At 36.1% G+C, this 13797-nt stretch overlaps 1 protein-coding gene across 1 annotated transcript in view; it reads left to right on the forward strand.

Moving 5' to 3' along the window:
* Positions 1 to 13797, forward strand: part of MLLT3 (MLLT3 super elongation complex subunit) — a 127707-nt gene that overhangs the window by 82790 nt on the left and 31120 nt on the right. The window contains exons 5-6 of the mRNA XM_070935534.1: positions 1132 to 1251; positions 8828 to 9436. Coding sequence (XP_070791635.1) covers positions 1132 to 1251; positions 8828 to 9436 — 729 coding nt within the window. The remainder of the gene's footprint in view (positions 1 to 1131; positions 1252 to 8827; positions 9437 to 13797) is intronic.

A 13797-nucleotide genomic window follows, 5' to 3' on the forward strand; every position in this document is an offset into this window, starting at 1 on the left:
ACTCCATTCTCCTCTGGTATTTGACCATAATAAAGTTTTGATTGATATGTTTTAATGCTTATTTCTATTCCCAACAAAAAGAATGATTATTTACCTGGAACTGCAGTTTTTCATTTGATCATTTTTGAATTCAAACAATTTCCCTCCTAGGGAACTTGGTTTCAAGTGAACTCTGGGCTGTCTAGGTTGGTCTCAGAATCTTAAGTGATTCAACAGATGGTACATCTGACTTCATTGAATACATAATATGAACATTCCAAAGACAGCCTGCATAGGTGCATAAACCATGTAAAATATATGTATTGTCTAAATGTGGTGGCAAAATAGATGAATTTAGGCTATTCTGTTTTTTTCGGATGCTTTTTTTTAAAAAAATAAAATCAATGGAGCAGAAAGCATTGGTATACACAGAAAACTGATTATGTGAAAATGAATATAAATGCCCTTACCAGAAAGCAAATCACTTCATTCCCCAAACAGTCCTATTTATCATTCTTTTCCTAGCCTATTTTGGCCTGGCTCCACTGTGGTTAAGTATTGGTATGGAAGTGGAAGGAATCTAGAAAACTGCTTCCAGTCCTATAAATCTCTCCAATGTCCTCGTTTTGAGAGGATCTAAGGATGAAAATAGGAGTGTCTTGCTTCCCTAAAGATTCTCTGACCCATTTCTCCTTAAAATTGAGATAAATCCACACATATGCATACAAAACAGTTCTGCTCCTTCTCAGAACATTACCAGAACGCTTAAGTTTATGCAGCTTTTCAAAAGTTTGGGAGGCTGAATTGCAACCCCTAACCCTTCAAACATTGCTACCTGTGGTGTAAGGGAAACACCTCCAGAATGAATTCATCAAGCTTATAATTTTTATTCATGTTATTTCTTTATATACTATATTAATTTTTATGAGCTTCTAAAGCCACTGTTGAAGATATTTTCATTGCTTCAATCTGTCATTTCTATTCTGGTGACAGCCATGTGACATTAATAAAATAGTTGTCGTACAACCCACAGAAGAAATCATAATTGTCAGTTTATCTAAGATATTTAATCGTCTACCTCCACAATCCTCACTTTATATTCCATCTTATTTTATAAACGTTTCTAATATTTTTATTACTTCATCACTGTAGATCATGGTTATGTCAGATGGAACATCAGTTGCTTCAGGGCAAAGTCTTCATCTCCCTAATCTTCCCACTAATTCCCTGTCTTTTTCTGAAGTGAAGAAAAAATCATCTCATGGGCCAAAGGTAAGATGTTGCCTATGGTTAGAAATTGGAATATGTTTTGAGCAGCTGTTTTGAATGTTGAATGATCAATAAGCCAAGAATTAATTAGTTAAATGCTTCAACCTTTTCAGCAAACCCATAACAATTAAAAAATAGACATAATCTGAATATTTAGAGTTAAATTTTTTATATTTAACTCTAAATTAAACTAAATTCCTGAAATTTTTATAAATATATGCATTACCCTTATTTATTTTGCTATTCAAATTTAAATGTACTTCATACAATTACCCACTTTTTGTCCTGACACCTGAATTCTAGAGTTGACACAGCCTGTTGAGAAACAAATTAGTAGAAATAAAACATGTATTGATTAGGGATATAAACCTATTGGAAGTTTCATCAGCAAATCACATGTTATGGTAGGACTATATTCTCTTGATCCTTTGTATTTATCAGTCCCCAAATCCGGTCTGGATTTATCACATGTTTTGGTTGCAAGAAAGAGGAATGCAAAGGAAGTTCCCACTGTCCAAATAGAAGTGATTCCTATGTTGCTATGGTTCAGTTTTAGGCCACACCCTAATATGTATTAACCAAAGGCTATTTAAATGTTCAAAACTATGTGCTTGTGAATTAAATGAAGTTACCACAGATTTAAAAGTCTTTTCAAACTTAAAAGTTTATGTCGATACCTAAATAAAACCTACAGAATCTTTGAGTATTCGACCATGTAACCACATCCTACCACAAATTCAAATAATTTTAATTGGGGTAGGGGAGTAATAACTCAGTTCAAATCTTTAAAATAATGACTTAAATGCAGTTTAAATTAAGTCCAAATACACGTGGTACTTTGGTGTCTCAGGAAAATATAGGGAGCAGGATTTGTTTGGGAAAGTGTGTGGCAGGGAGATAGATTTGCAAGCTAATATACAGTTGTGAAATGAATCTTAAAAAGTGTTGGAAAGATCTAAGATAAACTGTGAATGTTTGCCTCCTGCTGCTAAATAGTCTTTCACAGAAAAAAAAGTACCACAAAAATCCAATGTGAAAGTAGCGGTGGCACTAATTTGGAGAGGAAATTCCCCTCTAGAAATAGAAACTTTCTTTAGTTTTTTCCACCACCTCCTTCATGCAAACATACAACAGCTTAGACCTTTGAACTAAGGGGTGGCTAAGTCAATATAAGGGGTGCAATGGCTCAACAGACACTGAGCTTGTCAGCTGGAAGGCTGACAGCCCAGGTTCAAGATGCGAGTGCCACATGAGTTCCCATTACTTGCTCCAGCTCCTGCCCGCCTAGCAGTTTGAAATCATGAAAATGCAAGTAAATAAATAGGTAACAGCGTTCTATGCGTCATGGCATATAGTCATGCTAGTCACATGACCACAGAAATGTCTTCAGACAACATTGGCTCCCTTGGCTAAGAAACGGAGATGAGCACCGCCTCTAGAGTCAGACTCAACTGGACTGTGGAAACCTTTACCTTAAGGCTGTATGAGAGGAAAATATTGATCAGTAGTCTCCAAGAATCTTTTCTTACTGGAACCATCACAATATCTGTGAAAGCAGTGGTTTGCAACTTCTCCCTCTTGGCTTATAGCCTCTCTCTAGCTTTTCTTTAAAAGGTTGGGAGAAAAGATCATAACTTTGGAGCTCTGGGGCATTCTTTTCTGCTTGACTAAGAAGGTAAAAAGATGCATACTCCCTTCAGTAATTGCCAGTGTAGATGTTGTAGTTATAGATTAGCAACAAAAGAAACAAAGGCTGGAGCAAACTTTGATTGGCTTTAGCACACCAAAACAGAGAAATATTCCTGGAAGGATAATGACATTGCTGGGGAATCTGAAAAGAAATATTATTATTTAAAAAGCACCAACCTTATTTGATTGAACCATTTAGAGGTGAACTCTTCTCTTGATTACATTAGCACATTGTCAAGAATACTGGTAATACTAGCCAGAGGTGGAGATAATGCCTGTCACACACAGATATTCAGAAAATTACCCAGACTAAAGTCCTGGATCATTATTTTGTTTTCCAGAAAGTACATTTTATCATTTCTTAAGTAATTAAGACCACACAAAACATTTCTTGGCTTCTAGAGTCGGTGATCAACTTTTAACTAACTCATTATGGTGCCTGGAGGCCGTGCAGATCTGGATGGGGAGGAATAGGCTCAGGCTCAACCCATCCAAGACCATCCAAGACCATCCAAGACCGAATGGCTGTGGTTTCCGACGTCCCGATATAGTCAGTTGGTGCCATCACTGACTATTGGGGGCGAATCATTGGCCCCCACGGAGAGGGCGCGCAACTTGGGCATCCTCCTGGATTCACGGCTGTCTTTAGAAGAGCACTTGACGGCCGTGACCGGGAGGATTTTTCATCAGGTTCGCCTGATCCGCCAGTTGCGCCCCTTTCTGGATCGGGACTCGTTACGCACGGTCACTCATTCCCTTGTCACCTCCCGCCTGGACTATTGTAACACTCTCTACATGGGAGCATCCGGAGGCTCCAACTGGCGCAGAATGCGGCCGTGCGGGTGGTAATGGGAGCGACATGGCGTTCCCACGTAACACCCCTCCTGCGCGAGCTGCACTGGCTCCCGGTGGTCTTCCAGGTGCGCTTCAAGGTTTTGGTTACCACCTTTAAAGCGCTCCATGGCTCAGGACCTGGGTACTTGCGGGACTGCCTACTACCTAATAGCCTCCCACCGGCCAGTACGCTCCCATAGAGAGGGGTGCCTCCGGGTGTCGTCGGCCAAACAATGCCGACTGGCGGCCCCCAGGGGGAGAGGCTTCTCTGTGGGGGCACCTACTATCTGGAACGAGCTCCCCCCGGAGATACGGAGGGTCCCGGATCTGCGCACCTTCCGCCGCGCTCTAAAGACCTTATTATTTCACCAGGCAGGCCTGGCCTAATTTTCTCCCTCTTTTATAAAAGATTTTTAATTTTTAATATCTTTTAATATTTTATATATTCAAATTTTAAAATTGGTTTTAAATAGTTCGGGGTTTTAATTTGTCTGGGCCAAAACTATTTAATTTGATTTTAATTCTACTTTTAAATTTTGTATGTATGTGTTTTATTGTTTGGCTGTGCACCGCCCTGAGTCCTTCGGGAGTAGGGCGGTATAGAAATCAAATCAAATAAATAAATAAATAAATAAATTATGGGGAGTTACTTCTTAAAATCCAGATCTCTTTCTTAGTTCCAATACTTGGGACATGAAGGATACCATATTTTTTGGACTATAAGACGCATTCCCCCCCCCTCCAAAAAGTGGGTGGAAATGTATGTGCGTCTTATAGACCGAATACAGTCCTGTTTTTGGCCTCCCCAAACCCCCTGCACATCCCGTTTTTGCCAAAAGAGGGTTTGGGAGGCCTGCAGAGTACTCCTGAGGGCCAGGGAGGGCAAAAACTGGACACGCAGAGGCCAAAAACTATTTTTTCCTGTTTTCCTCTTTGAAATCTAGGTGCATCCTATACTCCATTGCGTCTTAGAGTCCGAAAAATACGGTTGTTGTTATAGGAGCATTTCCACATGTTTTTAATTCACAGAAGATAAGCTTTTAGAAAGAAAGTCTGTGTTCACATTTATTTATAAGAATTTTATATTTCAGTTCTAAGAATACTTCTAGTTATTTGTTGCCTTTTATCTTCGCTTTCCTTAGGTGGCATACCCAGTAATTCCCATACTCCCATTTTATTGCAAGAATAATCCTATGAAGAGGATTGCATTATGAAATAGTGACTGGTTCAATATTTATTAAGCTATATTTAGCTTGCTTGGGTTTTCACTGGCTTAACACGGTATGTGAATCTAACCAGAGTCTTGGCCAAGTCACTCAGTTTGCTCAGATTGAGAAAAAGTAGACCTTGCTATTATTATTATTATGAGAGAGTGCATATAAAACATTAAAATGAAATACCTATGCTTGGAGCACCTGGGAGAGTTTCAGAAATAGTCATGACCAGCTCTTTAATGATTCAGTTCATGTTACTATATGCATAGTCCCTTAAAATACAAAATATCTCTTTTGAAGACTTTTCATAATCATAGTGTATTTGTGTGTACTTAAAAAAACAAAATCACTAAAAGCTAAGTGAAATAAAATTGTTCCAAGATAATTCTGCAACTGAGGTGCTAACACATATAAAAAACAAGGATGTCCTATTTTTCATTCCTACTGATTTAGCATCTAGGTTTATATGGGAGTGGGATATATTTACATATTTATATCAATCTCTCAAGTATAGCTATGCAAGAGAAATATTTGAGGAGAAATATGAAGGGGAAAGGAGGGAGGAAGTATGTTTTTGTGCATGCAAATACTTTAATTGAATTTACAATTTTAAATATTTTTCAAAATTGCTAAGAATTCAAGTTAGTGAGAAAATTACAGTGCAACAGAAGACAATTCATGGTCAACACAAAATTTATAAAGACCACAAAGGTTGTCAAGCTCTTATCACTAATCATTGTATTATTGCTTAATATAATTCAGAATTTTAATTTCAGATTTTGAGTATTGAAATAGGAGATAAGAATTACATCATGCCGTTTAACAATAGTCTTATGGTTACCTTGCGGTGATGATAGAAATGGCTTCCAGATATCACTGATGGGCATATTAGTGGAATATGTTCATGGCAGTCACGGCAACTGTTAGGGAGGGAAGGTGAAGTACAGGGAAGATCAGAACCGGGTAGGCAAGTAAGATATGCCACTCTGTGAGCTGTAGAGAGGAAAGAGGGACAACATGCTCTTCCATGCTCTACTCATCTCGCAAGGATCTCTCCGGAACAGTGAAAACCAAAGCATCTGTTTTGTTGAACTATGGCCAGCCAAAATGGTTTGGCAGATCTTCCAGAATATGATCGTTTGTTCTGGATTGGAAACAAAATCTAATCTTCTTTTCATATGCAAAACATATTTTTTGTCCTGCACAATTATGAAACAGGTTACAATTTTCTCCTCATGGTTTACTGCTTTTTCTGACCCATTTGCAAGATTTCGAGAATTGGTCATAATGGAAGGAAGTGTATTTTATAAACATTAATTATCATTTCTAAACTGGTTCAACTAAGCCTGCTGAATGGTGCTTTTTGCAATACCAAATGTGCAGCTTGGTATTATAAGTGTAAATTATGCATAATTAAATCTAACATGGAGTTTTTTGACTCACTAAATTATTTTATAAGAATTGTTTTCTTACTCTACCCACACTTCTATTCTTCTGTTTTCATTTAAGTGTAATTTTTCTTCTACAGTCTACCATAAGATACACTTCAGCTGTTGAACTTTAAAGATGAGGTTGTAGTCACTGCATGTCAAACTGAGGGTGGAACGTTCTGCAACTTTAGGTGGAAGCAAGTTCTTGATTAAGCTAAATTATAAGTAAATATATTTACAGATAGTCCTTGACTTATGACCATTTGTTTGACAACACTTCAAAGTTACAATGGTCTGGGGAAAAAATGACTTACAACCCATCCTTGAAAATATAATCATCGCACCATCCCTGTGGTCAAATGATCGTAATTTGGTCACTTGGCAACTGGCTTGCATTTACAATGGTTGCATTTTCTTGCAGTCACATGATTGCAATTTGTAATCTTCCCAGATGGCTTCCAACAAGCAAAATCAATTGGGAAAGCCAGATTTCCTTAAAGATTGCATGATTCTCTTAACAACATGTAGTTTGGCTTAATAACTGGAAAAAAGGTTGTGAAATCAGGTCCACTCACATGACGACTCACTTAACAACACATTAGTTAGTGAATGAAATTCCAATCCCTATTGTGGCCATACATCCAGGTTTAAATGTAACCACTGGAAGCTATATATTGATTGAATTTACACAGGCTTGCTTTGAGCAATGTTCTTAGCTATAAATCATAGCTATGCCAAACCAAAATAGGTTATTATGTTTCGATATATTTCCCTTTTTTTTCAGAGATCTGTTGCTAATTCTATGGTAGTGATGCTGTTTCATCCTAAAGTTTTAATTTCAGCATTAGAAAATTCTATTTCAAAATTACATGAACTCACAACACAGAAACTACCAAGCTGCATGTGATTTTATTAGTTTTCCAAGATGAAACTATGAATACATTTTATGTGATTCAATTCAGTTTTGTTAACTTTGGCCTTTTCCAGTTTAGCTGGGAATTTTAGGAGCAGAAGTTTCAACATCTGGAGAGCTTCAGGTTGGGAAAAGCTTTTCTACATCGATAGGCAGGAACTCTCCAAGGTCCTGTATAAATTTCTAAAAATGTTTTGGTTAGAGCATGGGTGTCCAACTTTGGCAATTTTAAGACCTATGGACTTCAACTCCTAGAATTCCCCAGCCAGCATAGTCTTAGTTGCTAAATTGGACACCCCTTGGTTAAAAATTATCTAAATTAAAACTTAGGCTTGTTCCAAAATCATAGTTTCATAGATTATCAGGGCCATACCGGCATATTTCATTACTTTTTTAGTAATTCCATCCTGCTTACTCACTTTTACCAAGTTGTGAATTCTGTTTTATCTCAGCATGGTTAATACTCTTACATGATAATAGTGTTTCATATAAAGCAACAATGAATATTCTTAACAAATTTTTAAATGTTTTGCTCAGAATAGAGAATAACCATCCTCATAGTATTTAATCATTTACTACTCAGCAGATGCTTTCACGTGTAAACAATTTTAAAAGTCTTTAATGTACCGTGGAATACCTGTAGCATCTCACAAAAATGTCTTGATACCTCTTCACAAAATATGTAAATCATGACTGTCCTCAACTTGCAACCATTCATTTAGCAACTGTTCAAAGTTACAATAAAACTCCCTTTTTACGACCCTGTAATCCCTTAATTCAGTGTAGTTTGGGGTGAGTGGATGGAGCTGAGAGTTTACTGGCCCGATTTTTTCTTTGTCCCCTAACCGGCAGAAAACTCTATTGGTAACTAGGATTCAATTCTCAATCTTCCAAGGTGAGCGTCTTCATCATTAGACCATCATGCTGCTCACTGTTCAGAGTTACAAAGCACTGAAAAAAGTGACTTATGACCATTTTTCACATTTACGATCATTGCAGGATCCCCATGGTCATGTGATCAAAATTTGACTGCTTGGCAACTAATTCATATTTCTGATGATTGCAGTGTCCCGGGGTTATGTGATCACCTTTTGTGACCTTCTGACAAGCAAAGTCAATAGGGAAGCCAGAGTCACTTAACCACTGTGTTACCAGCTTAACAACTGCAGTGATTCACTTACCAAGTGTGGTAGTAAAATGGAGCAGAATTCACTTAACATCTTAGCAAGAGAAATTTTGGGCTTGATTATGGTTGTAAATCAAGGATTACCTGTACACAGTACATTGAAATTTTATTTGTTGTGATTTAAGCAAAGAAATAGTCCATTAGACTGTATATGGTAGACAACAATTGCAAGTTTGTTATTGATATATAATGTAAATTTATACATTAATCTATTAATGTAAGTAAAGTTTGCAGAGCAGCAACTTATGGTAGGTGTTTCTGAAACACAGAAGACAAGAGCAAAGTGTTAACTTTTTACTTTCCATTGTTGCAGGAGCTGAGCAAGAGTATAAACACTAGTAGCAGCAGCAGTAGTAGTAACAGTTTTTCAAAGCCCCATAAATTATCAAAGGAGCACAAGGAAAAATCTTCAAAAGACTCAAAAGAACATAAAAGTGCCTTCAAAGAACCTTCCAGGGAACACAACAAATCTTCCAAAGAATCCTCTAAAAAACCCAAAGAAAACAAACCACTAAAGGATGAAAAAATTGTTCCTAAGATGGCCTTCAAAGAGCCCAAACCTATGTCAAAGGAGCCAAAATCAGAAAATAACATACTGACCATAAGTGGTGGACAGCAACAAGAAAAGAAGGCTGCCTCCAAAAGGCCTCCTGGTCTGGATTCTGAGGACTTTGCAGCCAAAAAGAAGAAGAAAAGTGGATCTGAGGCTTTATTTAAAAGTTTTTCTAATGCTCCCCCACTGATACTTACCTGCTCCAGTGTGGAGAAAAAACAGACAAAAGATAAATCTCAGTTTAAAATTGGGAAAGTTAAAATGGAAAGTGAGCCCCTGGAGAAAAAGAAAAATACATTGCCACCTTTCGATGATATTGTGGACCCTAATGATTCTGATATGGAGGAGAATGTGTCTTCAAAATCAGAAGTAAGAGTTTGTGTTTATTCTTATTTTGTTGTCCGATTACAGGCTTTCATTTGTTTACCTAATTTTTAAAAAATCTTATTTATCATCCATGTATGCATATATATGTATATTGAATGGATTCCATTTGTATCATTAGATAAAATGCGTAGTTTCATTTTACAGATGATTTTGGTAATTAGTTTATTCCAGGGAATTGATTCATGATTGTTCTTTATTAATCAAATAGGAAGTCAACAAATGCAGGCTTTTTCAGTGGTTGCCAGGAAATAAATATTTATGCTTTTTGAGTAGGACTGACTTGCTTGAGCTTATTTATTTGTTTATTTGTCTGTCTGTCTGTCTGTCTGTCTGTCTGTCTGTCTATCTATCTATCTATCTATCTATCTATCTATCTATCTATCTATCTATCTATCTTGTGCTGTGCTGTACTGTGCTATGCAAAGTCAATAGAGGAGATATATATGCAAGCAGGGTCAATAAGAGCCCTGGTGGTGCAGCAGATTAAAGCACTATTATTAACATCAGCTGCCTGCAATTACTGCAAGTTCAAATCTCACCAGGCTCAAGGTTGACTCAGCCTTCCATCCTTTCTAAGGTAGGTAAAATGAGGACCCAGACTGTGGGGGCAATAAGCTGACTTTGTATAAAATATACAAAAGTATGAAGGCTATTGCTTAACGCATTGTAAGCCGCCCTGAGTCTCCGGAGAAGGGCGGCATATAAATATATATATATATACCATATTTACTGGGCTGCCCTGCTTGCATTTTTATGTTCAAGATGATATTGAATCACAATGTTACTTCAAGACTGATTAACCAAGGTATATTCATCTCTTTCCATTTCATTTTAATAATTAATTTGAGCTGTCTCCACTGCTTTATAATATAATACTTTATATTGGCTTTCACAGTTTTGAAAACATGCTTATATTCTTAGTTATAATTCCGTTCATAAGCTTGATGAGGATTAGTGAGTGATGGAAGCACATTTATGAACAAGATAAATTCATACATTAAAAGCTGAAATTTAGAAATGGGAAGTTTTTCAATTTGTAATATTTCTGTTTTTGTAATATAGGACTACATCCTTGAAATGAATAGGGAAAGATGGAGTATCTGTTTTTAATTGCCTCTGCTATTTCAAAATCTAACAGTTACGTGAGAGAGATTTTTGGGTTTGAAGCCATGAGCCATGTTGTTGTTAAAATAAAGTGATGAAATACATTGAATAGGGTGAGTTATTACTATACGGAAATCCTCCACTGCAGATCAAGTTTAGATATCTTTGTTGTTATTACCCTGTTTCTCCCAGAATAAGGCATCCCCTGATAATAAGCCCAATCAGTGAATCCTGTGATTGATATCATTCTAGTCAGTAGAACAGTTGGGAAAGGCTGGACAACTACTTTGCGCTGTTGCAGCACTGTAGTTATCCAAGCACTGAAAGACAGAAATGAGTATATCTGCTAAGATAAAGAGAAAAACCAGCCTAAGGAGAAGTGAATATATGCAAATTTCTCAAAATTGTAATATTGGAACTTGGAACTTTAGGTATTAGATAACAAGAATTGCCTTTGGCTATCAGAAATATGTCAGTTCTGGCAGTTGTTTGATGCTTGCTGGAATGAGATGCCTGCTTAATATGAATTCTATATTCAGTAATGAGCACAACACTTCCAACTGAAATTTTAATTTTCAATTAAAATATATTGTTGGTTTCACAGAAAATTCATAACAATAATATACTGCTCAAAAAAATAAAGGGAACACAAGCAGAAGACATCCAAGATCTGAATGAATGAAATAGCCTTATTAAATACTTTGTTCGTTACATACAGTAGTTTATACACTGCTCAAACAACTAAAGGGAACACAAAACTACTATATATATACACACACACACACCAGTGATGAAATCCGAACCGGTTTGCTACTGATTCACTGGCCGTGCATGCATACTGCGCGCCAAATGCACTCTGCGTGTGCATGCACAGTGCACACCAAAGCGTACTCTGCAAAAGCATGCACAGTGTGTGCCAAAAGGAGGCTTGGGAAAGTAAGTAGAACAGCGAGGGGGGGATCAGCTGTGGTGCGCGATTTAGCTTTGCTAGAAAGCAGGATTTCCTGCTCTTTAGCAAAGCTAAATCCCACTGCACAGCTGATCGTCGGAAATACTAGTTCAGAGGAACTGGTAGCTTTTTAAACTGCTGGTTCGCCTGAACCAGTAGCATTTTTTTTACTACCGGTTCACCTGAATTGGTAGTTTTTATCACTACCGGTTCTCCCGAACCGGAGCGAACCGGTAGCATTTAATCCCTGATACACACACACACACACACACACACACACACACACACACATCATCATCATATATCCTGTTTTCCCCAAAATAAGACATCCCCTGATAATAAGCCCAATCGGGCTTTTGAGCGCATGACAGTAAGGCCAAGCGCTATTTCAGGGTTCAAAAAAATATAAGACAGGGGAAACACGGTATATACATATACATAGAAACACACATTTTCTTTATGACAGCCATGATAGAAACAAATTTAAAAAAGAGATAAGAGAAGGAATGATAAAGGAACACTCTGCCTTTGTCTCTATGTTAAATCCTGCTTTATTGGAAAAGAGGGGAAAAATACATAATGCTGTATCTTCATACTGTTAAGTTTATTAAACATAGTTTCATGTCAGGCTGCTCTGTTAGGACTTTGTGTTTGCTGTGCAGATATGATATACAAAAATACTTTGGCGTACTGATATACATGAATCAGCAAATAAGAAAACTCTGGGCATACTCCGTGCTTTCATAAGCATATATCCTGTATATATTTCTATTTGCCACAGGAATTACTTTTGTTGGAAATATAGAAATAGAAATAGTTTTAAGTAATTGTAATTGTATTTATAATCATATTTACATTTTAAAAATCCAAATAAGTTCAGTGAGTTTATTCAAAGTCTACAGATCCAATGTCTTACAAGCAGGTTTTCCCTTGTGTAATAAAAGCTTATCTTGCTATCGTCTTTCTGGCATATACTAGTGCAGTGCCTCAGATGTGCGGTATGCCAGAGAATTTTCATAACTTCTAGAGCTGCTTTCAAGTATGAATACTAAAAAGAAAATTAATGTGATACTTTACTTGCCCTATTATTGAATGCTGTAGATGAAAGTGGATACAGTCCCAAAATGTTTGAAAACCAATAGAATACAGGTCTTATTTTAATTACCTTAAAACTTAGTAATATTAGGAGCTTTAATCATGCCTGGACTTTTCTTTAAAATTATTTTCTGTTTTACTTCCCAATCAGTACAATCTATTAAATAAAACATTTTGTGGAAAAGGAAGTTGTGCTTCCAATAGCTTAATAAGTTATCTATAATAGTACATTTTAAACAATGGAAGTAAATTAAATATCCCCAAGATATAAAGAAGTCAATAAAAAGATTATTATTAGGAATAAAGATTTCAGTAAAATATTAATTTCTTCAATATTAATTCCCATTTTCATTTCATTACTTAATCCTATCTTTTTTGTTCATATTTTGAAATGTCCCAAGCAATAAAAGGCGGTATATAAATTCAAATATAAATAAAAATAAATAAAATAAATAAAAATAAGTAGCTCACCAAAGAGAAATAATCCTTAGTCCTTTTCTGATTTTTTTCTTGATTTAAAATGTTTCTATATTGCTTCCAGTTAAAAAAAAGAATCTCAAAGCAGTTTGCAATTTGAAATTATAGCTAAATATTAAAATCATACATTAAAATATTTTAAAACTTTTAAAATTTTGCAATAGAAAAATGAAAAATAAAATAAAACTAAATAGTGATGGAAATTTCTTGTAGGCAGGTATATTATTTTTAAGGTAGGTTTTGTTTGTTTTTAGATAGACAAAGTATGAAAACAAAAACATTTTTATAATGTTCTAACCGTGCTACAGTTGTGACCAAAATTATATTTCTATTCTATTCCCCTCTTTTTTCTCAGTCTCTCTCCCCTCCTCAATTAAATAAGTTGTTGATAAGAACACACAAGATGGTGAAGGCAAAATGATTTACATTTCCCTGTTAAAATTAATTTAAAATACCATATTGAGAAAAATATAGGAGTTAAAGTAAATATAATTTCAACTATAAATTCCTTTTTAGATCTAAAAAATGATTACTCAACCTTTTGGCTTTCTTGGGCCTCATTGAGTGAAGAGGAGTTGTCTTGGCCTGCACGTATAATATATAATATAGTTAATGTATATAAATAACAAACATCCTTTTACATATATATTTATTGTCTTGTGAGGCTGCATAACTAGCTGTCCAGGGCTGCATGTGGCGTGTAGGCCATAGATTGGAC

The sequence above is a fragment of the Pituophis catenifer genome, unplaced genomic scaffold (assembly GCF_029215685.1).
Source record: "Pituophis catenifer annectens isolate HBS135680 unplaced genomic scaffold, rPitCat1.0.hap2 SCAF_2, whole genome shotgun sequence".
Classification (NCBI taxonomy): domain Eukaryota; kingdom Metazoa; phylum Chordata; class Lepidosauria; order Squamata; family Colubridae; genus Pituophis; species Pituophis catenifer.